Source organism: Grampus griseus, assembly GCF_964374135.1.
Source record: "Grampus griseus genome assembly, chromosome: 16".
Taxonomy (NCBI): Eukaryota; Metazoa; Chordata; class Mammalia; order Artiodactyla; family Delphinidae; genus Grampus; species Grampus griseus.
The window spans coordinates 59,102,478-59,129,308 of NC_139010.1; the positions used below are offsets into that span (position 1 = coordinate 59,102,478).

Sequence of the window (26,831 nt, forward strand, 5' to 3'; positions counted from 1 at the left end):
AACGCTATCTATGCATGGGAAACACACAAACTCATCCCAGGTGCTCAGGAAAGCAAGGGAGGGAAAATAACGTCTCCATGAGAAATGGAGACCCCCCAAGCCTGACCCTGAGTCCAAATTTATACCATGAGGATGTGGCAGGAACCCCCAGCTAAGAACTTACATAAAAATGTGTCTAGGATAGTAATCCACTCAGAAACCCCAGCAGGAACAAGGGCAAACCTTCCTTGCAGAGACATTCTACAATCCAGGGCACATGGGACTCCCACAGAAGGAAAAAAAAAAAAAACCCATCACTAAAGATGAGCTCACTATAAAAAATTACACACCTCATATGAATACAAACTATCATGAGGGGGAGTTAGCAGAAGCAATATACAGGACAGATAATACCCCTAAGAACTAGAGATAATAGAACAATCCAAAAACAACTATAGTGTAAGCATGTTTAACATTCTAAAAAAGATAAAAAAGAAGTATGTTTTGTGTTAATCACAGATCTTGATCCCACATCCCCCTCCCCACCACTGCTCAGCAAATTGTCAGATAATGGAGATCTTAAAGGGCAAAGAAGGCACCTATAGCGCATTGTTTTGTGACTCGGAGGCGTGGAAAGAGAGGAGCCCCAGGCAGCCTTGAAAGTAGAGCCTCTCCCCTGCTTATCCAAGTTCCCAGACTGCTAAGTCTCAGCAGAGAGTCTTCCCTTTTCTTTGGAAAAATGTCTGAACATTGGAGCACTGTAACAGGGACGGTCCATTCCTCCCTCACGGGGGGAAAAAAAAAAAGCCTTGTCAGCTTCCCCATCCTGGTGGGGAGAAGGTGGTTTTATTCAAGAGCTTGGGAGAAACTTCTCTTGATGCCCGGAGACTGCAGCTCTGCTGGAATCTGTAGCTAAGATCCGGGAGGAGATGTGGATGCGTCCTAAGAGGGGAGTGTCCACGGTGGGGAGAGAGAGCAGAAGATGGGGGTCTCCTGGAAGTTGGCAAATTTGAGCAGAGGTGGAGGAGGCCAGTAAGACAAAGTTCAAAGAAAAGCAGGGGCTGGCCCCCGGGGCCTAGAGAGAGTAGTATGGGCTCGGCTTCTGAGAAAGGGCTGCAGACTCTTAGAAGTTCAGACTCCTTACCCACATCTAGGATGGTTAGTGAAGTGGCCTTTTAGCAGACAGAGGTGTGGACCCTGGGAAACCCTCCTCCTCCTGCTCTAGGAGTCCTGAGGACCTCTAGGAAGTGCCTCTTTCCTGTAGTTAACAACCCCCTTCCAATGCACTGCATTTCCCTCCATAAAACAAACAGCTTAGCCCTTGGCCAGCCTCTTGGGGGAGGAGAGGGCAATAAAGGCTGAGAAATGTTTCTGAAGGAGGCTGGGAGTCTCCTAGCCTTGTCTGTCAGCTCAAAGCCCCTGATTAGCTGAGGAATTTAGGGCACAGACATCAGAGTTCCTCGCCAACCTTGAAAGGAGAGGGCTAGGGCAACTTCAGACACACCAAGCCAGAGGGCTTCTCCTCTGCCGAGAAGGCCCACTGGGAAGAGGCTAGCCTCCTCCAAACATCCCTGAGGCCTCCAGCCACATCCCCCAGGGCCTCCAGCCCCCAGACCTCAGCTCTGATTTAATTACAGGGGCATTTCCATAGCAATGAGACATTGACAGATAACGTGGGTGCCCTGGGTCTGCAGCCTAGGGAGTCACTGGATCAGGGCTCTTTCCCTTCCTTCTTTATCCAGTCCACCCCTAGAGGGAAAAGATATTGCAAAGAAAAGACATTAATTTACTCTAGGACTGGGAGAGTCAGGTCAAATTTGAATAGAACAAAAGCTGGGCCACCACAATCTCCAGCCCCAGTTCCACACCCATGTCTGTGCCCACCAGCCATCCCAGCAGTGACGGGCTTCCCTCCCCAGCAGGGTGCCTTGGGCAGAAGCACGTGAGGCTGCTAATGGAGCTACAGAGGGAAGGAGAGGCATGAGGAGCAGGAGGAAGGTATGAAGGGTACCCGGGCATCTTAGCAAAGACGTAGTTCTGTGGTCTTCTAAGCTGAGCTCAGCTTTGGCCCATTACCTTGGGCCTTACCTCTTGACTCCTTCCTTCATTTCCTCCCTCTGTCCATGAGACCCAAAGGCTGAGCACGCCAAATGGACTGTGCTTGGCCCCCCTAATGAATCACTAATTCATTTAGAGATCAAGGAGAGAGGACAGTTTGAATTTGAATCAAAATATTTTTGAGAAATCAACGAGCTTTATTTCAAATGCATGTAGTAGCCAACTACAAAAAAGTGTTGCCTAGTAGAAAGCACTGGGCACTGTTTTCATGGATAGCTGGGTTATAGGGAAACTTTCTGCTGCTGTAGATATTTAGAGATGCTTGGGGTGTCCCAAAGGAGAGTTCTCCAAAGGGGGGGATCCCCCAGTACTAAGCCTGTTTACTCCATTACTTGGCACTTTCTAAGAAGAAAAGGTTGGCTAAGTAAAAGTGAAGTCAGCCAACCCAACCTTTTCTGGATGACCAGAAACCCTAAAGAGGGGTGTCCCAGTGAATGTTACAGGTATGTATTGGGACCAAGGGCTCAGAAATGTCCTGGTGGCCTCAGAGTCACCTAGGTAAGACCTAAAAGCCTGTTTCCCCCGGAGAGCCAGCCATCCGCAAGGTGACAGGAAGACCTCCCACCCTCCTCCGGGTGATCAGAGTCCTTCCTTCCCCTACTCAGGACAAACAAGCCAGCACTTTTTCAACCCTGAGCTTTGGGAGGCAAAAGCCCTGCCACTATTGTTACTTCAGAGAGGGCTTTGCATGCCTTCAGCCTGGAATGCTCCCCTCTCCTTCTCGGGGGCCGCTGCGCTGGCGGGCAGGGCGGAGGAAATCCTGTGGCAGGCTCGGAGAGTCGCCTGATGCTCCGGCAGCTTAAGTGGCCGTTTTCCTTGGGATTAGGGTTTCACTTACACAGAGCGCCTGAAAAACGCTGCGCTTTCGGAAGGATTAGAGCTGACAATTCAGTGCTCTCAGAGAACAAAATAAAGCCGGAGAGGAACTGGGAGACCTGGAGTATCGGGAGACTGTGCAAACAGGCTTAACCTCTGCCCACCCAGCACGAGGGGCTCTGAGCCCATCAGTGAGCCTGGGCCCAGCCTCCAGAGTGCCAGCACCTGCCCAACTCCAGTCTTCCTCTGCCACTTTCTAGTGGAGCCAGAGAGGGTAGCCTGGGGAAGTGAACCACGGAGAGGGCTGGGATGTCTTCCTCTCTCTCCGAGCCTGTTTCCTCTTCTGTAAAATGAGAGGGAGTAGACTAGAGGATAGTCAAATTCCCTTTCGGCCCTGAGAATGTGATTCTCCCCAACACTCCCTATCCTTATCCCACTATCCTGAGGCTGCAGCTCCACCCATGGTCCAGCTGAGTTAGAAGGAGCGCCTCTTGTGGGGCCCTAGGCCAGCAGGCTACCGTGGCCCATGAAGGGCTGCGTGCTGGGAGAAGGGGTAGGCACAGCATGACTGGTTGTGTCCAGTTGGTTGGCTGTCGAGGTGTAGACCTTACTGAGCCCACATAGATCTGGGCAGCATCCCTGCCTAGGACACACCGGGGACTAAAGGTCCAGCTGTGGGTGGGAATTGAGATCGGCTGGGAGTGCAGCCGCCCTGAGCTGCAAGCACAGCCCCGTCTGCCGGAGCCCAGGGCAGGCCAGCCTCGGGATGCAGAGCTATGGGGCCAAGACAGAGCCTGGGGCTGGGGACCCTCATACAGGCGCCTCTGCCCCCCAGGAGAAAACTTCCGGAGAATTTGGAAACCCGGGAAATAAGGAATAAAATGAAATATGTAGAAAGCTCTTCCCCTCTCCTTTTAAAGCATCTTTTACAGATTTAAAGTTTGTTACTTTGGTGTATTCTGTATAACTTGGATTGGTCATAAAGGGATCATAATTGGTGTAGTACAGGTAAATGTACGGTATATTTAGGCAGTAATTACAAATTTAATAACTGTATTCTTGGAAGTATTATAAATGCTTGTGTCAAATTCAGGCACAGACTGCCAACCTTGAAGCAATCTAATGTCTTCATTTTCACGACCTTATGAGAAGCAGACACAACTTGAGGTTAGGATAGTAAAACAAGAGTTATGTTTTTCGGCCTTAGGGTCCTCCATAGTGTCAAGTGGATAGCAAAAGTGCTCATTTTCAGAGAAAGATACTGAGGGAAAGCATCTCTAAACTGATTGAATATAACTTTTACTGTATAAATCTGTGTCTAATAAGTCTGTTGTCCTGCCATCACTGAACTAAAGCATCTCTGCTGCTTTGGCAGCTTCCTTTTTATTATTTCCTTGGTCTCCTGGATGCTGACATTTGCCTTACTTGAGATAAGCTTCCCTACCCTTCACATGTTATTTGACTGTTCTTTGTATGATCTGGTTTATTGGTCCAATTCAAATAGTTTCAAACAAATCAGTGTCTTTCTTACACCAAAAAACAAAGGTTCTTTGGTCTTTTATAAACACTGCTTATTAATCTTGTTTTTTTTTTTAAGATGTTGGGGGTAGGAGTTTATTAATTTATTTATTTATTTTCGCTGTGTTGGGTCTTCGTTTCTGTGCGAGGTCTTCCTCTGGGTGTGGCAAGTGGGGGCCACTCTTCATCGCGGTGTGCGGGCCTCTCACTATGGCGGCCTCTCCTGTTGCGGAGCACAGGCTCCAGACGCGCAGGCCCAGCAGCTGTGGCTCACGGGCCCAGTTGCTCCGCGGCATGTGGGATCCTCCCAGACCAGGGCTTGAACCCATGTCCCCTGCATTAGCAGGCAGATTCTCAACTGCTGCGCCACCAGGGAAGCCCTGCTTATTAATCTTTGAGTCATGAATACTTTTGAGAACATGATAAAAACCATCTAGATATTACATATATGTATCTGTAACATCACATGTATAGTTTTATATGGACTCCCTGAAGCACGTCCATGACATCCTACAAGATCGGTGAACCCCAGTTTAAAAGCCTTGCTGTAGAAAATGGAAGAACCTGAAACATGCAAGAAACAAGAAGTGACAAGATGTTCTGTTATAGGAAGGATTCGCTTAGCATAATCCCAGGTTACTTCCCTGGACCAAATACCTATTTTCTGGGTCTACATTATTTGAGAATGTCATTCTAGAATCCATCCCCAAGTATACGGCTTGTTCTGTAGTCCAGGTCCTGTCATCTACTGGCTGTGAAATCTTGGATATAGTACTTAACCCCTCCGAGTTTCAGTTTCTCATCCATAAAATGGGGATTTAAAACAGATCAACATCATAGGTTGATATGGGGATTAAGTGAGATAATATATAGAAAATATTTAGGACAGTGCCTAGCATGATGGTAGGTGCTCAGTGAATGCTAGCTAGTCTAGGTGCAAGTAGAAACACAACTCTGCCCTTGGATCCTAAGACCTGAAAAAACAGCATAAATTATCCAGTGACTGAAATTTTCTTAATAAAGTCTTTCACTTTGCTTTTCTCTGTACTTGTAAGAGGAACTGCACTTAGATTCTCCGAAACAGTTGATTTGATCTGGCCCATTTGGTAAGGAATGTCTGACAAAAGTGCACTGTCTGATTCAGATGTAGTGATTGCTGTAGAAATTGGCTTTAGAATCTTCAGGGACTTCTGCAGTTGAACTGAGAAGACATCCTCATCAAATACAGTGCTTCTAACACTTCTGGGTGCTTTAGATTCTCAGCTACTCCTGTTTCTTGAAGAGCCTCTTTGTTTTTCAGAAAACTCTCCAAAGAGGTTGATACTCCACCCCATGGGGTTTTACTACAGACTTTCAGTGTCAATATTTTATGCTTTGTGTCCTGTTTTTCTTGCCTCATCCTAATGACAGCAGTGACAATATGAGATTTTGCTTGTCAGATGACTTCTTTTTCCTTTTCTTTGGCTCTTTTGGGGAGTATCTAACTTCATGTTATCAGTAAAAGGCAGTGTGGTACAGACCTAGCTTCACACGTTGGCTCCGTCAGTTACTAGCTCTGTAGCCATAGGAAAGTCACGATGCCTCTCTGTGCCCCCATTTTCTCAACTTGAAAACAAGGAAGTGAGACTGATCATCTCGAAGGCTCTTCCATCTTTAAAACTTCGTAATCTTAGGAAGCAATTATCCAACAGGAAATGCCCATCCTCTTGTAGTATGTGGGTTTTTATCCATGTGTAATTCTTCGTGCTGCTTTCATGTTCCTGGCATTGTCAGTGAGCAAAGCAAATGCTTTACTGCTTCCTATCGTCTGTCGGATGACATATTTTATAACTGATGTATTCTGCTCTGAAGCTATTTTTCTCCTCTTTCTGCACTTTTGCCTGTTTGCTTGAAGGAGGTGGCTGTGATGTCATACAGTTTTAGAGTCTGTCTCCGCTCCCCTTTGTCCACCCATCGGTAGTAATGCAACGCCCAGCACTCTGTCGATTCTTCCTTGCACAAATTCCATTACCCATTCATATTCAGTCACTAAAAGAAGTTTGCTCGCAGAATGCTGCTGGGCAAATGGTATGACAGTCTTAGTAATTTGAAAACTTCCTGCAGTGTGTGCTTTCTATTATTGACAATGGTGTTCCAGAAGAATATATGGCTCTGGCAAGAGTTTGGTCAATTTGTTCCTGTTCTTCAGGTGTCACCTGTGTGCTAATGAAGCCATTGAGGGTGCTTTGTATGCAGTGGCTTATACCTTTGTTGGCTCAGGGGTCCTGAACGGGCACCTCTTGGTAGTGATGCTGTACTGATGTTACAGAATCCAGTGATACTGTAATGATGTTACAGAATCCACAACAGCAGAATCACAGCCGTGTGCTTGCATGCTTTTTCCTCATCATGGGTCTCGTCTCTCACACTTAAAAAAATGCTCGAATAGCACTTCCCAGATTCAGTTTTTAAAATAGAATTTGGAAATGTGTCTCTCAATCAACAGTTCTGTGGCTGACTTTCAGCAGGCCAAAGTTTCTATATGCTGGCAGTTGGACCATTTGCAAGAGAAAGATCCAGTGGAAGTAAACACTGCAATAGGGGTGCCTCCAGGTAGCTGGAAACACCTTTCTAGTCATCCCACATTTCCTCTTCTCTCCTGAAGCTAAGTAAGGGAGTGTGTGACACAACCTTAGAGTACAAGGAATTTGTGTGTGAAAAGCTGAGGGAGCTATGCAGCTGCAAATCAGAATTCAGATGCATTTAAATTCCTGTTTATTGAGAAAGAAGCAGCCTTCTCTTCCTGACTGCTTTGTGGACATTAGGATCACAAGACCAAGAATTGGATTTCTGTATTTTTCTATTCAAAACCTCTACATCCTCACTAACTCTCCTCTCTTAGGCCTTTTTTGACAATGAAATGCCATATTATTAATCTCTCTAGGAATTGATAGATGTTGCTTACTTGTCCACTTGAAGTCCTCTCCACTGAGAGACGGTCAGGAAGATTGTACATTTAGTTGACAGTAGAAGTCAATGAAAGAAAACCCACACAGAGCAAACACAGATTCTCTCTGCTATCTCTCTGGGAGTTCAAAATGATCTCTTGTTTGACAGTTCTACTCTGTTGTTTGTCCTTGAGTTTTAAAATGTAAGATATTAGCTATATTAATAAGTAGAGAGAAAATCATTCTGTTGCATGATAAAGCTGAGTCACATCGTATGAGTCCCTCTTTCATCATCCTGTATAAATCTTTCATCATCTTATAAAAATTCACAATCCATTTTTCAAATTATTTGTAGGAAAAAAGCAGATTCAAACATTTACATTTTGCCCAGCTTTTACCTCTTCAAAGGACACCAACATATATGAAACAGAAAACAATATAATCCACCAGGAATTGGCTATTAAGTCCAATAGAGTGATAGAGAATTAGTCAATAAGTTTTTATTGAGCATCTACCGTATTCTCAACTGTATTACAGAGCAGAAGACAGGGCCTGCCCTCCGTTTGATTATGATCTGTTTGAGGAGGAAAACAACAGGGCTGATGTTTCATGAACTGTAGTGACGTGGTAAACCATGGAGCACAGACACTATAGAAGTTTAGAAGAGAGAAACTTCTCCGATGGGTAGAATAGTAGGGGTTTTAAGCCTTGAGCTTATAAGGGAAGGAAAGGGAAACTATAGCAAGAAGAAGAAAAGAGGTAGCAAAAGCAGAGATTTCACAGCATCCAAGCCAGTGAAAACAGTCACACTAAACCAGAAGGGGTGAGAATCAGAGCTGAGAAAACTGGGTGGGGAAGAGTACCTGGGAGGCTTTGAACGCCTGGCAGAGTGTAGACTGCCTGAGAGACACCCAAACTGTAGACTACAGAGAATCCATGATGGCTCTTACAAGGGAAGTGATGTGATGAAAGCAGCGTTTCATGAGGGCTAGCCAAGCAGCCACGTGAGGCATAGACTGAAGGAGAAGAATGTGGAGGCAGGGAATACAAGCAAAAAAACTGTTGTGGCAGACCCAGGGCAGGTGCTTAGGCGCTGAGCTGTGGAGGTGGTGGAGGAAATGAAGGTGGGACAGATGTAACAGATATTGCTAAGGAGAATTGACAACACCCAGTGACTGACTTCAAAGCTGGGCGTGCTATGTCAAGAACGACTCCAGAGGTTTTGGTCTGATGGTCTTCAAGTAGGTCAGTAGAACTGACTGGGGGGAAGGTGATCTCTTTTATTCCTGTCAGGGTTGAGGTGACAGTGGGACAGCTAATGAAAAGGTTCACAGGCAGCTGGGAATGCAAAAGCCTGAGCTGCATCCCTGTCTACTTAGGGAAGGATGAATCATTCAGATGTGTTAAGGTAGCAGTGAGGAAACTCACACATTTCAGGAAAGTTGGAGGTGAGGTCGACTTTAAGGAGAGAGTGGCAAGGAGAGAGAGAAATGCTTTGGAATAGCCATCGGGAGGATGAGGTCTAGGGCAACTGATGAAAAGAAAGTGGGCCAGAGATGCCTAGTTCTTGCCTTCCTCCAGCTGCACCTCTTCCCAGGGTTGGACAGAGGCACTGAAGTGGGAGAGTGGCACTGGCTGACGAGGAGTGTAAGGGAAATATGGAGAGGAGAAAGGGGACCCAGGACCCAGAAAAGGATGAAGTAGTCTCTAGGGCATGGAAGTATGGGAGAGGACAAATTTATTGTCATTAGAGATTGGAGCATGCTAAATTGCAAAGAAGGCGGTGACCGCTTCATGGCGATGGAGGGGGCAGGCAAGGAAGGGGGGCCGTTCAGATACAGCTGTGTTCCAGAGATATCTGTGGACCATGAGTATCTCCCTAAGATTGGCTCACTTTGCCTTCACTCCAGGATACTAGGAAAGCCCTTCCTCCCACTCTCCACACTCTAGCTAATAGACATCTCCAGGGACAGAAGTCTAGCAGCTAGTGGGGAGAGCAGGCTTTGCTCATTGGAACTTGATCTGATCCATTTGCACTGTTAGCTCAAAGCTCCTGATTTGCTTCAGGGATGGTTTTCTATCATTTAAATGCCATGAACACTGACAGCAAAATAGCCCACTGGCTGGCCCCCCACTCTTCACACCTGCCAGGCCCAGCACCTGCAGCTTCACTTGGAGAGGACAAGGAATACCCATCAGCTCCTGTACAAGTGCTGGTGGGGTGTCCTCCAAGCCTGAAGGAAAGATGGGGTGTTAAAGAGGGGAGAGGTGAGCAAGATGATAGAGGTCCATTTGGCTACTGGATAGACCACAGCTGAATATCTCACTGGGAAGGAGGAGTAAAACCAGGTCATCTCCCTCCCTTCTCCATCTGGGTTTGGGCTACAAAGAGACACAAGCAAAGGCAAACACACATACACACATGCACAGAGAGACACACAAAGAGCTACACAGAGCAGAGGTGCACACACGCAGCTGCTCATAGGACATTTAGGTAAGCTTAGATACATGTAAGGGCACACCTGGACCTTCTCATTCAGGTGTGGCCCTACATGTCTGCACTCAGCGCTTTCTTTTCCATGGACTACCCTTGTGTGAGCAGAGGCAGGCCCCTCTCTTCCAGGCCTCACCCCTTCCCCTTTGTGTTTTTCCAGGTCGTGACATGGCGAGCACCACTCTGCCTGGTTACCCCCCTCACGTGCCCCCCACTGGCCAGGGAAGCTACCCCACCTCCACCCTGGCAGGAATGGTGCCTGGTAGGTGACAATGCTGCAGCTGCCTATTTTAGGTGGGAGTAGCTAAACTGTGGGTGAGCCGCTGAGTGGTCTGTAGTGTGAGGCTGGGGCTGGGGGAGACCCAACATCTCCTCCCCTGCAAACCACTGCTGTTCTATCCCTCTCTCTCCCTAGAGGCTGCAGCCGGGGTCCCTCATCCTCCTTCATGAGTAATCCAGGGAGGGAACTTGCGGAAGTGCTTGCAGTAGTGTGTGCACCCTTCTGTACGTCCTGGCCCCTCCGTAGTGCCCACCCACCCCAGTCTGTGTCCAGGAGCACGCAGCCTCAGCTCCACACTCAGTGCCCCAGCCCACCCCCAGCCAGCTGACACTGCTTGGAAGAGTCTGCCCTGGTTTCCATGGAAACTTGGAGCCAAGAACCATTTCCAGGGGCATGTCTGTCACTCAGACAAAGCCACCCTGGTCCACACCAACCCACAGGGAAGACCAGTGTGGAGAGCCGACCCCACCCCAGGGAGAGAAGGGAGTTATTCCCTAAGGAAAGAGGAACAGAAGACAGACTGTGGCAGGAACCAGAGAGACTGGCTTCAGAGAGAGACAAGCTGGAGCACCTCCACATCTCCTGAGAGGAGCCCTGGGCCCTCATTGCTCCTGGGGGCTCTGACCCGTCCCCATCTGAGAGGAGCTGGGTTTGGGCTGTGTGGATCAGAGAGACAGAGGCCATATTTGGGGTCTGGTGACTGCAGCTGGAGGTTGTGCTCTCCCCAACCCCTCACCCCAGATTGGGAGCTGGGCTTGAAGCCAAAGAGAGTTGAAGTTCCTATTCACAGAAGCACCAAAAAACTCTTGTCTTAAAGAGGATGAGACTCACTGGGCCTGCTTCCTGTCCTGCTGGCTGCCCTCTGTGTGCCCCTTCCCTGAAGCTCAGCTCTCATGCGGGGGAAGATAGAGTAGGGTGACTGGCCCCATTCCTGGACCGTTCATTCAGGGACAGCCCTGGGTAAGCAGAGGTGGATGTAGGGGGCTGGCCAAGAGGGAGACTGCTGCTGGGTGTTGTAGAATAGGGGCTGAAGGGAGTTGGAGGAACTGGGTAAGGAGAGCTGCTGGTGTGGGTGAGGGTATCCCTGCCCAGATTTGGGGTAGGGCGAATGGAAGTGTTGGGTGCCAGGAGGTTCTTCAGGGAAGGTTCCAGCAGTGAGCAGGTGGAGGCTGGAGGAGGTCTTAGAGAGGCGGGGGTGAGGGAGGGGGGAGTCTGCAAGGGGATGGGGATGAGGGGAGCCTCAGAGAGCTCATGGTGGCAAGGGGGGAGTCGTTAAACAGAATCTAGTGCTGATGAGGAAATTACACTTGTTTCATTAGCGATGGGGAAGGAGATAGCTCAGTTCCTCTTGGTCACAGTTGAGCTCAGAAGCTCATTATCCTGCTGCACGCATGCTTTCCCTCCTCGTCAATAAACAGGCTTTCCAGTGGCTGCATCCCCCACCCCCACCCCAGCTCCCTCTCCGAGAGGGGCCCCTTCTCCTCTACTTAACCCGCGGTTAGGGATCACTGTAAACAGTCTGGGGTCATCACACAGGAGAAAGGGCGAGGGGGAAACCCGGAGGCCTGGCCTTTCTCCCGCGAAGGGAGGGAAGCAGCTTCCGACGGCTCCCAGCCCACGGGGCCCTCCGCTCACCGCTTGAGAACCGGCGGGCAGTCCACCTGCCTCCCGCCGCCTCCTTCCCCTGCTGCGTGGCCCACCTATCAAATCTCTAGAGGGAAAGGAGGGAGGGGGGTGTTTCCCAGCAGAGCCCCCACCCCTTGTACTGGCACCATGCTGAGATGCCATTCTCAGGACTTTCTGGGACAAAGTGTCCCGAGGGCCTGTCTTCGCCACCCTCCCCCGCTTCCACCCTATGGGGCTGTGGCTCCTAGAACCAGAGTTTCCACTAAAGAGACGCTGGCCCCCAACGCAGCGGCGTAGGCGCTCCTGGACCCGGAACAAACCCTTCCTGGGTGGCCCGGAGCGCCTCCGCGGGGGGAGCCCCAGGCGGGCACCGCCCCGCAGTTACCTCCACGCCGGTGTGCGAGGCGGGTCGGTGCTTTTGCGCGCACACGCATACACACACCCCATGGGCTCCCCCCATTTGGACCAGGTGGATTGTTCCGCCTCCACCCTGCCGTCCGCCCGCAGTGGGCATTACCCTGCCCGCTGCACCTGAACCTCGGAGAGACGGGGGAGGCCGCTGGCCGGGCACGTCGGGTCCGCTCTGGCATTGCGCCGTGTCTGATCCCCACTCCCTCGCCCTCCCGCAGGGAGCGAGTTCTCCGGCAACCCGTACAGCCATCCCCAGTACACGGCCTACAACGAGGCTTGGAGATTCAGCAACCCCGCCTTACTAAGTGAGTACGCCACCTGGCTGGCCGGCGGCTCAGCGCTTCCGTCCGCCCCCCGGCCAGCTCGGCAGTGCTTCCGGACGCGGGTCCGATTCCCCGCGACCCGCCCTTTGGGTGCCCAGCCCGTCAGGCTTGTTAGTGCAGCACTGAGGCCCCGGGATCCCTAGAGGACGCCCGCGCCTCCCGCTCCTTCCTAACTCTCCCCTCCGCTCCCTTCCCCGTCGCTGGAAGGCTCTGCACCGCCCCCACCCTCGGGCCCCCTGAAGGTCCGCAGTCGGGCGGCGGCCGACACCGATCGGGTCCCTCTCCCACCCGGTGAATGCAGGTCTCCTGGGGGCAACCAGCCCCGCAGCCCAGCCAATGCCTCCCTGCCCGGACCCTGCTAGACCCCAGCCCGGGGAGGTCTTTGCTTTGCTTTGCTTTCCTTTTTTGTTCTCCTGTTTGTCCTCTCACCCAGCCCATTCTTCTCCTGTGTTAACTTCCAGGTTCCCCTTATTATTATAGTGCCGCCCCCCGGGGCTCCGCCCCTGCCGCTGCTGCCGCTGCCTATGACCGCCACTAGTTACCGCGGGGACCACATCAAGCTTCAGGCCGACAGCTTTGGCCTCCACATCGTCCCCGTCTGACCGCCCACCCCGGAGGGAGGGAGGATCGACGCGACAAGAAGCCTCCCGGCCACCGCCCCAGACCCACCCCATCCCAGGACCCCTACAGCCCTTCACTTCACCCCGTCGAAGGCCGGACAGGACGGGTGGAGCCGCGGGCGGGACCCTCAGGCCCGGGCCCGCCGCCCCCAATCCCGCCCGCCGCCCCTCCCCGCCTGCCTGGACAACGCGGCGTCGCGAGGAGGGTCCGACACAGCTCATCCCCGCCTCGCCCGAGCCGACCCGGGAGTCGACCAGCCACACCGCCGGACTCTGGCCGGGCCCGCCGCTGCGCGGGGGACACGTTTCTGTGACACACAATCAGCGCGGACTGCAGCGCGGCCCAGCCCCGGAGCAGCCCGCCTCGGACTCTCCGGCGCCGGGAGGCTTCGCTGGGCAAAGGAAATTAAGAACAAAACGATGTTCTGCAGAAGGGGGAACAGCCTCCCACCAAGTCCCCGGGAAAAAGTCCGCACCCCGGCGCCAACCGGACTGCTCCCACCTGTGCCCTGCCCAGAAGGTGGAATGGAATGGGGGCGTGAGGGCCGGGCTCTAGGGACGGGGACGGGGGCGGGGGGGGGGGGCTGGGTTGTCAGGTGTTTCCAAGGTTGTGACCCAAGGCACGCAGGCCTCAGCAGCCCGCACCCACGGAGCCCGACTCTTGGCTCTTCCCTACTCCACCTGAATTAACCAGTTCCCCAGGGCCCAGGCATCTCCTACTAGTGACCAGACTCTCAGCCCCGCCTTGCCCCTACCTCAGCGTCTCTTCCATCTGCCGACCTCGCACTTCCCCCTCCTGCCCGTCTTTTTCCCAGCCCACGACGCTCTGCATCTCTCCTCCCTAACTCGCTGCCCCGCCGGAGGCTCTTCCGTGCCTGCCTCAGGACTAGTTTCCGCAGGCCGCGGCACTGGTCTTCCCCGAGCGGTTGCTTGATGCCCCCCCACTCCCCCGACACAGACTCTCAATCTGCAGGTGGTGGGAGCAGGGTCTGAGCTGGCGTATGAGCTGCGCGGGGTGGGAGGTGGGGGGCTGCCTACTCCACCCCCTCCCACCCACGTCCAGCCTCCTCCTCCTCTGGCAGGAAATGAACAGGGCCGCAAAAAGTCTACATTTATTTAATATGATGGTCTTTGCAAAAGAGGAAAACAAAAACAAAAACCCAACAGGCTGCTGCTTCGTAGAAAGATGGTGTGTCGTGTGAAGGCGAACCCCTGTGTATATAACCCCACCCCGTCCACCCCGCCCCGCCCCGCCGGGTAGAGTCCCAGTTGCCCGCCCGTCCTGCCTGTAGATACGCCCTGCTGTCTGTGCTGTGAGAGTCGCCGCTCGCTGGGGGGGAGGGGGGGACACAGCTACACGCCCACTAAAGCACAGCACGTCCTGGGGGAGGGGGGCTTTTTTTTTTCTGTTACAAAAAATTACGAAAGAAAAGAAATCTCTATGCAAAATGATGAACATGGTCCTGTGGACTCCTCTCGCCTCTGTTTTGTTGGCTATTTCAATGTAATTCCCTGTTTTCATTCCCTCCTCATCTCTCTCCTCTGCATCTCTCCCCTCTCCATCTCTCTTCTCTGCTTCTCTCCCCCTGACTCTGTCTCTCTCAGTCTTCGTCTCTCTTGTCTCTCTCCCTCCCTCGGCCTCTCTCCCCAGCCCTGCCCTGGCTGCCTTGCCCCCTGAGACTAGATCAGAGGTGGCAGCTCCAGCCCCCAGGCTTGCCCCTCGAGGCCGTGCCCCGCGCGCCCTGGGGCGCCGGCGGCCAGGCCGCCCTGCCCCGTAGTTGCTCTCTCGGTAGCGGCGATGCGCCCTGCATGTCTCCTCACCCGTGGATCGTGACGACTCGAAATAACAGAAACAAAGTCAATAAAAGTGAAAAAAATAAATAAATAAATAAAAATCCTTGAACAAATCCGAAAAGGCTTGGAGTCCTCGCCCAGATCTCTCTTCCCTTAGAGCCTTTTTTTTTGAAAAGGAAAACGAGAGAGAAGAGAATAGTTAAGGGAACTGCCGGTGCCCAGCCAGGCTCCAGTGGCCCGAGCCGGGCAGCGAGGGAGTCGAAGTTCAAACTCCGAGGCCCGTCCCATTCCAGTCCCTGTGGGGCTGGCGCAACAGGGGACCCAGACCCAGGACCCAGCCGAACCCTCGGAAGATCCCCCGATGGCTCTGGTCTCCTTGGCCACTTTCAGCGCGTCGGTTCGTTTTGATTCTTTTCCTTTTTTTTTTTTTTTTTTGCACATGACAAATAAATAATAATAATAAATAATAATAAAAATAAAATTTTGTATGTCACTCCCCATGGCTCCAGGTTTGTCTCTACCTGTCTCTGGGACAGGCCTTCCCTCACACTGGTCGATCTCAAATAAACCCTCAATAATCCTCCCAAGGGCACTTCCATTGCGACCACCCTGCCACCCCTTTGCTGAGACCCTCCTCCCACCCCTTTTCGGACCCTCTCGTCGGCAGCCGAAAGCCCGCAGTGGCCCAGATGAGTCTGCCTGCCCCCCCACCCCCCTTCGGGGCGAGGAGTTTTTGCTTTGCAAAACTTGAGACTACCTTCGAGTGAGTGATTTGGTCTCCCTACCTCTCCAACCACACCCAAACTTAGGGTGCAGGCTCTCAGAATGCGACATCGGAGGTCCTCTCCGCATGGGTGGGGGGTTGTCTGCTGTCCTGTCTCCCTCCTCCGTGCCTCAATTTTTATCCCCCAGGCCGCACAGATAACACAGACGCTTGCCACCAGTTTCCTCGCTGCTCATTTATTTCCGGGCCGGGACAGCATCCAGCCCTGCAGAGACCGGGGAAGAACCAGAGGGCTCAAGCGACCTCGCGCACCCCCTGATTCTGGTGGAGTCCTGGCCTGGGCGAGCAGCTGCTAGGATTGGTGCAGTCCGGGTGTATCTTGAGGGCATACAGGCGCCTATATTGTGGGTCGGTTGGTTGGTCGCTGGCTCCCATTTCTGTTGGTCTGCGTGGGTCTACGTGTCCCTGTGTGAGTCTGAGGGTGGGGAAGTGGGAGAACTGTTGGTTTTCTCAGACACCCTTACTGTTCTTGTGCCCGGGTGTCCAGTGAAGGATGAGTGTCTGTCCCTGGGTCTCTCTGTTCCTGTTTGGGGGAGAAATGGAGTGATTGTCCAGGCTGCTTCTAAGATACTTGGAAGGGGTTTGCTCTCCATCCCTTCAGCAGCCTCCCAGTTCCAGCCCTCCCACAAAGGCCACGGCCTCCACCTGTTCTCCGCCCTTGGATACTTTCCTTCTCTGCCCCTGGGAAACCTTCCCAGCTCAGCTTCCATCTCTGTCTCCTCCCACTTGAAAGCCTCTTGAAGCTCTGCGCTGCCAGGGGTGGCTGGGCAGCTGCAAGCAGAGCCTAGAGGCAGACCTAGGAATGACCTTTCCCATTGGCTGCGGTCAGTGTCTCCCAGGCACCTCCTTTCCATCATGATTCCAACAGGCCTGTCTTTCCCCAAGCCTATTTGCCCAGCCTACTCATATCATGACACTGTGGGACCCCCAACAAATCAGCAAGCCCTTAATCAAGTCCATCCCCTTCCTTCTCCCTCCCCACTTGTGTCTCCTCCCTATTCCCATCTTAGCAAATGACAGTCCCACCTTCCATCCTGCCCAGTGCTGCTCCTTTTAATCACCAGTCTCTTAGAAGAGTGGTCTTCAAACTTCTTTGATCATACACCCTATCAGTAAAAAGAAGTAAATATGTACTTGCAATATAAGTATAGTTACTTGTTTACAAATTCCATAAATGTACTACTAGACTAACATATTATGAATCTTACAAGACATAAAATAGATAAAGGATGAGATTGGAATACATAGAAATTCCAGTGTTCTCTTCTCATGCATAAATAATCTTGCTCCCCCTGGAAGATATGCACCCCACTTCAGAGAGCCTGCTCAGAACCCATGGAAATCCAGCATGGCAGAACTCCTGATTATTGCCTGGTGCACAGCGAGTGAATTCCTGGAGGTCGTCAGGGCACTGGGCTGGCCCAGTCAATGCTGCGTTCATCCCGTAGAGTAGGCTATCTGGCCCCAACTGCCCGGCTTTGCCTCCAGGTGCCCCCAGAATGGGAGCCCTGGCCTGCTCAATTCATCAGATTGGGAGCCAGGGCCTCTTACCTGGGTCCCACCAGAACTTCTTACCTTCTATTCTATTTCTGGTCTCCTTCATACCAAATTGGACAGCGAGGATCCGCTGTCAACAGTAACCACCACTGCCCAGCTTTCAGGCTGTGTCGCTCCTGGGGTGCTGATTTCTGCTTGGAATCAGCCTGAGGGCCCCCAAAACATGTTCTACAATCTTTGACCAGTTGCCTGTTCTAACTGCAGTCCCATTTACCCACCCCAAACACAAACAGGGCCTATTCTCCAGCCTCGTTGTTCCTCAGAACTCACCTACTTCTGACTCTGCTAGCCCTGTCCCCCCACCCTACTCCCACAGAGTTCCCAGCTGAGGTTCACCAAGTATGACAGTTAGAAATTGTCCTGGGTTGAGGGAACGGCAGGAGCAAAGACATGGAGGCATGGAAATATACCAGACAAAATGTGGCTGGAGGGCTTCCCTGGTGGCACAGTGGTTGAGAGTCTGCCTGCCGATGCAGGGGACATGGGTTCGTGCCCCGGTCCGGGAAGATCCCACATGCCGCGGAGCGGCTGGGCCTGTGAGCCATGGCCGCTGAGCCTGCGCGTCCAGAGCCTGTGCTCCGCAACGGGAGAGGGCACAACAGTAAGAGACCCGTATACCGCAAAAGAAAAAAAAAAATGTGGCTGAAGTATAAACTGCCTGGTGAAAGACAGAGGGGGTTGGGAGAGGTGACAGGAGATGAAGCTTAAAGGTAGTTGAGAGCCAGGACACTAGAAATGTCCAAATGGTATCCATCACTTGACAGCTACTTTAAGGAAGCTGCCCCACTCACATCCCTTCCTGCCCGTGTATCCACCAATAACTCTGTTACTAGAATTGGACTCATGCACAAATCCAAGCTAAGCCAATTAGTCCCCCTCTCTCAGGACACAGAACTAGGAAGTAGAGAGAGAAAGAGGCCATTTACCATGAAAGTCAAAGCCCAATGGAGGCCCTGAGGGGATTCCCCAGTCTTCTTCTTCTCAGTAAAGGACAACTCCATTCTACTAGTCACTCAAGCCAAAACCCCAAATCTTCCCCTGACTCCTCCTGTCTCTCCCATCACATATCTGATCCACCAGCAAAACCAGACAGTTCTACCTTTAAAAGATCCAGAATTTGACCACTTCTGGTGATCTGCACTCTACCATCCCAGCTCAAGCCAGTAAAATCCTTCACCTCGATTTGCAAAAAAAGTTCTAATTGGCCTTCCTGTTTCCATCTTTGCCCCACCTACCCCAGTCGACTCTCTTCCCATCAGCAGAGTGATTCTCCAAAATGTAAAGTAGAGCATGCTCCTCCTCTGCTCAGAGCCCCCCAGAGGCTCCCTTTCTCCATCATAGTCAGAATGCTAAAACTGATCTATAAGGTCCTGCGTGTTCTGAGTGTCCCCTGTCGCCCCACCTCCACCCCTACAACACCCCCCCAGCTCACTGTGCTCTGAGCCTGTTGCCCTCTGTGCCGCGCTTCGCCTACACCAAGCATGAGCCTTCTCAAGACATTTGCTTTTTTTTTTTTGGCCACGCCACGTGGCATGTGGGATCTTAGTTCCCTGACCAGGGAACAAACCCGTGCCCCCTGCAGAGGAAGCACGGAGTTCCAACCACTGGACCGCCAGGGAATTCTCAAGACATTTGCTCTTTTTTTTTTTTTGAGGTTTTTGGTTTTTTTAAATTTATTTGGTTGCTCCAGCTCCTTAGTTGTGGCATGCGAACTCTTAGTTGCAGCATGCATATGGGATCTAGTTCCCTCACCAGGGACTGAACCCGGACCCCCTGTATTGGGAGCGTGGAGTCTTAACCACTGCACCACCAGGGAAGTCCCAAGACATTTGCTCTTTTTTTTTTTTAAGAAAGAGTATCCAATATTTTTATTTTTTTAATAAATTATTTTATTTATTTATTTTTGGCTGCATTGGGTCTTCATTGCTGTGCGCGGGCTTTCTCTACTTGTGGCGAGCAGGGGCTACTCTTCATCATGGTGCGCGGGCTTATCGTTGCAGTGGCTTCTCTTGTTGCACAGCATGGGCTCTAGGCGCATGGGCTTCAGTAGCTGTGGTGTGCGGACTCAGTAGCTGTGGTGCACGGGCTTGGTTGCTCTGCGGCATGTGGGATCTTCCTGGACCAGGGCTCGAACACGTGTCCCCTGCATTGGCAGGCGGATTCTTAACAACTACACCACCAGGGATGCCCAAGACATTTGCTCTTGATGTGCCTTTTCCCCCTTGCAGCCCCATGACTGGCTCCCCCACTTCCTTAAGATATCCGCACCCCCCCTCCATTTGAAACTGTCCCTCCCCCATCCTGTGTAGTTCTTATGGGACTGTCAATCAGAATGCCGCATCAGCTCCTGACCATAGATGTGGGCCTGAGACCTATGTCTGGCCAATGGGGACCCCATATCCCGGTTCAAAGCACGTAGATTTCAAGTTATGAAGAGTCCTCTTAGAAGGCTTTTTACTGGGGACTGGAAGAGAGAGGGCCTCTTCTTCCTTTGGTCTGTGAGCTGCAACGATAGGGCTTTGGACCCCTAGGGACAGCTTCCCACCATGTGGAGAGTCCCTGCCTGAGAGCTCAGTGCAGTCACATTCAGAGTCAAGCAGGGACACGCAGAGCTGAGAGGGAGACAGAAGGAGAGCTCTGGCGATATCATTCAAGCCTCTGGAGCCAGCTCGGCCTAAAGCAAGGCCACTTTGGGACTTCCAGGGTCGTAAGCCAGTACCTTCTCCTTTTTTTTTTCACTTAAGCAAATGTGTTGAGTGTTTACCAATTGTAACCCCAAAGTTCTGACTTAAACAGTTCTGGGGGGCATGGATGCCCTCTTAAGAATTTTAATTTTTTTCTATAGGCAAGGAGAGTCATGGAAAGTTTTTGAGCAAGAGAGAGCGGAGTAATAGACCCTCATTTCTGGAGGAGCTCTCTGTCTTCAACGTGAGGAGTGGGATGCAAGGAGAGACAGTGGGTATGGGGAGACCTGTACGAGCCCACTACAATGGTCCAGGCAAGAGATGATGGGGTCCATGCTAGGGATTAGCTCAGGGAGGACACTGACTTGGAGACACAACAAGGTTAGAATTTTAAGTAAAAGAAGAAAAGTACAGAACAGTGGACACACTGTGTGAGAAAGAGGGAAAATAAGGATTTTACCACATTTGCTTATATATACATAACATTGAAAAGATTATACATAAACATTGAAAAGATTAATAATCTAATAAAAAATGGTTATCTCTGAACAGGGAACAGTGTGGATGGGGACTAGGTAAGGGTGAGATTTCTGTGAGTACACTTTCTTAATGTAGTTTTGAGCTTAAAAATTTTAAATTAAAAAAAAAATTAAAGAGACAACCAGCTCCTTGACACAGATAAGCATAATTGTTTGATGAATAAGCTAGATTTTGCTTTTTTTATTGCATGACTGAGGGAAAGACCATTGGATTTGGTGAATAGGGGCCACCTGGTGACCAGAAAGCTAGTGCTTTCTGAAGGTGGAGGGAGAGCTGCAGGGGGAGGGGTGGCTGAGAACTGGGGAAGTAGATGGAGGCAGAGTGTAAACAATTCTTTAGAAAAGTTTGGAAGGGAAGGGAACACAAGAAGGGTCAGGAGACGCTGCAGTCAATGAGATCAAGGGAGGGTCCTTTCAGGCTAAGGCTACGTGCGCGGGCCTGTGGCTGCGCAGAGGAAGGAGACTGGGCGGGGGAAGAGGGGTTGTTCAGAGATGAACTGAGGGGCTTATGGAAAGAAGCCTGAAAGAATGGGGTGGAGGCATAGGGGTGAGGGATGGGGAGAAGCCGAGAATTCTGCGGGGAGAGGCAGATCATGAGGGGTTAGGAGCTCCTATCGCTGCTCAGAGAGAGTGCAGGAGACACAGTTGCTATCTGCTGAGAGTGGGGGGAGAAGGGCTGGGCCCTGCCTTGTGGAGGGTAAAGAGTTTTGGAAGAATCTTTCTGGGAGATTTAGAAGGTAGTCTGTGAGGGCAGATGGAGCACTTTGCCAGGCTGCAGCAGGGAGAGCACACATGGGTGGTAGACCCTTGCCTTGATCCAGGGCTCCCCTTACCCTGGCTGGCTCCATCTCTCAGGACTCAGGGTTCAGGGCCCGAGATTACACTGCTCTCCCCTCTCCCATCCCACTCCTCCATTTGGCCTCCCTACCTGATTGAACCCCAGCAGCACCTTGGGCCCATTCCCATGGTCTGACCTTTGTGACTGTCCATCCCCAAGTGCCCAGGCTCAGCCTCAATTTCCTGGTAGAAGAGGCCTGTAGAAGAGCCTCCCCCTCCCTAAGGAATTCTCAGCCCCCAGATGCAACCTAGAAGCAGAGCAAAAGGCATGTGTGTATGGAGGCCTCTCCAAGCCGAAAGCAGAAGGGACCCAGAAGTTGGCTCACAAGATCACTGTGTGACCTTCAACAAGCCCCTCCCTCTATCCATGCCTCAGTTTCCTCGTGTGTAAAACCAGATGGTGTGTAAAACCAGCCTCTAGGACTCCTTCCCACTTTGACATTCTAAGCTTCTGCAGTTGTATATGGTAGGTGGCCTGGCAGTCTCTGTGGCCCAGAGAGGTTCAAGAAAGCTCTGTGGAAGTGGGGTGGATACATTCAGATGGGGAAGGGGACGGGGGACTTTTTAAGCTAGAAAAGGAGGCATGGATTTATTAATTTGTTGCCATTTCTCCCACCTGGGAGTCAGTACTTCCTTTTGCTGTCTCTCTTCCCAGAATCTGCCCAGGGATCTCTAGGAGAATGGTGGGGACCATTGAGGGTGTAGGGTAGGGGACTATGGGAGGGAGACAAAGGAAGCAGCTATTTGGGGCCAACTACATTTCCTGCCTCCTCCCAACACCCCCGCCTGCCCAAACCATCCCAGTACCCTAATTAGCCAGTCCCTTAGGCCCCTGTTAGCCAGGCCGGCTGAGCGCCCAACTCCCTGGGGACCAGCCCCCTTACCCCCCAGACTAATCAGTCCCTTTGCTCCTTGAGTGCACGAACATGCACACACACATGCATACACACACACACACACATACAGACACACACTCCCTTATTCTCTCCCAGAGCCCCAGGCCCCATTCCAGCCTTCAGAGGGTTAAGGTAGGGTGGTGCTGAATTCCCCCAATGAAGATACCCTCTCTGAGATGATTGAAGGATCGGGAAGGAGTCAGACAAAGTTTGGAGGGTCCTCTCCAATTTAGTGTTTTCTCTCAAACTTGTGGGATCAAGGATGTGTATCAAAGCATGCAGCCATGATTGGGGGTGCTCTATGGCACCCCAAACCCTTGGGCTGACAATTCTCAGGTCCCTATCTATGGTCAATACTCACCCCAACCCAGACACCCTCCTCCCCTTCATCTCAGCCCCCCCGATTCATCTCTCCACCCCCCTGCCCCCCGACACCCGCACTGTCAGCCCAAACACATGATAAATTGCCCTGTCAACAGAATTCATTCAGGGACCAATTAATTCCACAGAAATGAACCAGGAGCCATCAGTTGCTGAAAAACTCAGTGCAGGGAGCAGAGGGAGGGGGTGCAGGCAGGGGGTGGGTGGCAGAGGAGGGGACGGGGAGGCTGGGGAAGTTAGTCTGACAGAAATTGGTCATTTAATGCTTAAGTGCACGCTAGACAGCCCTGTCATCGCCCGCGGCCCCCGTGCGGGATTAATTATCGGAGGAGGAGAGGGCAGCCCAGCCCAGCCCAGCCGTCTGTCACCAACCAAGGCTAGAGTCACCTAGGACTTGGCCACTCTACGTCCACTTCCAAGTCTCCAGGCATCCTGCTCCCTCAGCTTCCAGGTGCCCCCAGATCCCAGCCCTAGGCCCAACCTCATGTCTTAGACCCTCAGCCGCATTTAGTCAAGGCCTTGCCATCAGCTGTCTTAATCAGGAAGGCTTCTTTGGCCCCTTGACTGTGTTAGGCCCCATAACTTCCTGTGCCCCCCATCATTACCCTCAACCATCTTGGGTGACTCTTTGTGCAGAGTCCAAGGCGTGATTGTCCCAACCGTTGATCCTAATCTGAGGGAACGGCACCATTTCCCACTCAACTACTTAAGTCAGAATCCCACAAGTCGTCTTTGACCCCTCCCTCTCCCTCATCCCACTCAGCCAATCAGAATCCAAGTCCTGTCAGTTCAACCTCCCGGAAACATAGCAAATCTGGGCCACCTGCTTCTAGCTCCCCCTCACCACCATCTTCTAGCTCCCCCTCACCACCATCAGCGACTCTGCCTGCTCTCCTGATTTAGGCTCTTTCTTGTAGCTAATGTTATCTTTTACAATGCAAATAATATCCTGATGTACCCCACCACACTCATACACATACACACTAACTTCCGGTTTAACACTCTTTGATGGACCCCCATGGGCCTGCAGGGGGTCAAGTCCAAACTCCTGACTCACAAGCCACAAAGCCCCGACCTCTGCCACTAGCCCAGCCTTGCCTCCAGCACGCTTCCCCTGCTCTCTCTGCTCCAGCCCCACTGACCTTCCCCTCCTGCCTTTGCACACGCTGTTCTTCTCGAAGCCTGAAAAATTCTACCCTGCCACACCCACTACTCACTTGACTAACTCCTATTCATCCTTGAGATTTCAGATTACATGTCACTCCCTCCAGGAAGCCTTCCCTGAACCCATGAGGTGCTTTTACAGCTCCCAAACTTCCCATTCATCAACATGTCACTGTACTTGTGCATTGTCTCTCTGTCCACCAAATGTTAAGTTTCACAGGAATGGAGTCCGTGTCTTTATCCTTCGAGTCTGGAACTTAGTGGATACCAGAAAATACTTGGTGAATAAATAACTGAATGAATAAAGGCCTAATCTTGTCTTGGCTCTATCCCTGGCCTGACTCTGGGGTCAAGATCCCCAGAGTCAGATCTCTCCTGGCAGCCCAAGACATGTTGGGGTTCCCTCAGAGAACACTCAGTCAACCTGTGAGCCCATCAGACTGACTTAAGCCAGCTGTGCTGGGTGGGTTCAGATGAGGCTGCAGAGAGTTGGAGGTTAGAATGGTAGAGAGAATGACTGGAAGGACTTGCTAGAAGAGCAAAGCCCAGGATCTGGAAGAAGCATGCTCTGTGCAGCGAGTTGGGTGCATGCGAAACATGGGGCTGACCAGTGGAGGAGAGGGAGAAACAGTTGGAGAGCGAACTTTCCAAAACTGATTTTGATATATTTACCTAAGTTTGAACTGACAGGACGAGGATACTGATTGGATGAAAAGGATGAAGGAAAGGGAGACCAGTTTGTTAAGGGCAATGAGTGCCAGGCTAAGTTTGGCCTTTCTCCTGCCCTTGATGAGGAAGGGGGTCACTGGTTGCTTCTTAAGACGGCCAGATGCAAAGTTTTGTTTGCAAAGGTAATTCTGGCTGCCAGACAGAGTGGTTGAAGGGAAAGGTTAAGGCAAGGAGAACTTTAGGAGGCTGGTGCAGTTGTGAGAAATGAGGAAGAGAGATTGACTTGTGGAAGGAAGGTTTGTGATGGAGAAGTCTCCCACGAGGGACAGAGGGGGATGAGGTGAACCGAGTGGGCTCCATCAAGCTGCCCAAGAAGGTCTAGTGACAGCCTCACTGGGATGGCATATCTGGACCTGGCTACCAATTGGACCTGAAGGTGAGGAAGAGAGATAGGGCAAAGATAACTGCTTCCAAGAAACTGGGTGGCTGATTGGGCTATCAGCAGAGGTAAGAAGAGAGGCCACCTTGGGACTAGAAACAATGAGCATGACTTTGTATGCTGAGTGTACGCGTCTGAGCAACATACGTGGGCATGGTGTCCAATAGACAGAATTATAGGGAGCGAATCGGCTTTGGGATGTAGAATTGGGAGATATACTTTCCTGCTCTCACTCTCCTATCCTCCAAATTTGTATTTTAGTTTGGATGAGCCAATGTAATTTTGTGACAAAGTAGTAGTATAATACTGAAACAAAGTGGTTCTACAATAATATAATGCAGTAAAGATGTGCCACCAGGTATAAGTGATAGGGTAGGGCTGTAATGGTGTAATCCAGAAACAGGATAACCATACAATAATTTACTAATATCAACCAGGAAATGATTTACTGGTTAACAAATGGGGCTATATTGTGGTAATGCGGTAACCCTGTAATCAGGGACACCTTAGGGCTGAAATGACTGTAAAAACCATGCAACCAATCAATGAAACGACCAACTTACAGTGTAATCATGTTAACTCAGTAACACTGTACTAATATAGTGACGTCAGAATGGTGATGATGTCACACAATAATAAAGCCTCAAGGACAGTGGAAGGGAAGAGGAACACTTATCCTGAGCCCAAGGCCCTGAGAATGGAGGGAGAGAGCTCTTTCTAAGTTTGAAAAGAAGCTTCCTCAGGAAACAGCAGAGGTCTGGAAGCAGCTTCTGCAGGGATGATGCAGCCTGGGACAAGAAAGAGCTGAGTCAAGAAGGGAAGTTGGGGAAGCAAGAAATAGTGGCCCCTGTCGGGTTTTGCAGGCCAGGACACAGCTCTCTGAGGCTGGCCAGAATGTAGGGGCCCAGGCTGGGGTCCGAAGGACACAGCCCCTAACTGCAGAGTAGTATCTGAGCAGCCCTGACAGCATTCAGTGCTCTGAGTACTCACGTGGCCCAAGTGGTATCTGCTTCTTCTGAAACTAAAGGGATGGTAAATCACATTGAGTAATTGTAAGATTCTTGGAATCATCAAGTTGACAAAAATAGGAAAGAAAGCTCAGAGCTAATAATAGCATGATTGAAAACAACTCACATTTATCCAACCTTTAGTATGGGCTAGGCACTGAGCTCAGTGTTCTTCCTGCATTATCCACAATAACCCTATTAAGAAGGTTTTATTATTTCTATTTTACAGATAAAGATAATGAGACCAAGACATATTAACATATTTGCCCAAAGTCACACAGCAAGTAACAAGTAGAGGTGGAATTCAAACCCAGGTCCATTTCCCTTTTAAAGTACATCCATACCTTGACGTTGGGTATCTGCTTTAAGAAGCGCATGCCCTTAGGTAAGAAGCAAAACAGGGAGCAGGCTGAGTCACAACATAAACATGGAACATATTCCTGGACATAAGTTTTATTAAAAGACTAATATTAAGGTGGATAAAAATGTGTATAATAGGCAAACATTTATCTAAGAAAGGAGGAATATGAATGCATATACTTTTTAACTTACATTTTACAAAATGGAAAAATAAACAAAGAAGGTTTTTTTTTAAGTTCATCTATTGAAGAAGGGAGGAAACAAAATGGAAAGGACAGGGTAGAAGGTTGATATCACTGATATCTCATATTGCAGATTTGACTTTAGAACCATGTAAATATTTTACATAATGTCACAACAAAATTAAGTAAATAAATAAGCAATCCCCAAAGAAGCAAAAGCAAAATAAAAACAAATGAACCTAACTCTCTATTGAGCTGGTATCATAACCACATAGAAATTATTCCAAGTAATTTAAAACCTAGTAGTTGACTATATATACATTGCCTAGTGGGGCATACACCGATAAAGCAAATAAGTAATGATATTTATATTCTTGGAGTTTTTTTGATGTGGGAGAAACAAACAATACCAGATGGAAGATCAAG

General features: G+C 50.7%; 1 protein-coding gene across 9 annotated transcripts in view; it reads left to right on the forward strand.

The window, feature by feature from the left end:
• PAX2 (paired box 2) overlaps positions 1-13,094 on the forward strand; it is a gene marked incomplete at both ends in the record, with an annotated part of 77,845 nt that extends 64,751 nt beyond the window's left edge. For 4 of the 9 annotated variants that reach the window (XM_082673641.1, XM_082673642.1, XM_082673634.1 and 1 more), the window contains 3 exons: positions 10,013-10,114; positions 12,388-12,474; positions 12,954-13,030. In XM_082673641.1, coding sequence (XP_082529767.1) covers positions 10,013-10,114; positions 12,388-12,474; positions 12,954-13,030 — 266 coding nt within the window. Of the gene's footprint in view, positions 1-10,012; positions 10,115-12,387; positions 12,475-12,953 lie in introns of all 9 variants that reach the window. The other 5 variants (XM_082673638.1, XM_082673639.1, XM_082673640.1 and 2 more) reach the window with 3 other exon arrangements.
• Positions 13,095-26,831: the final 13,737 nt, after the last annotated feature.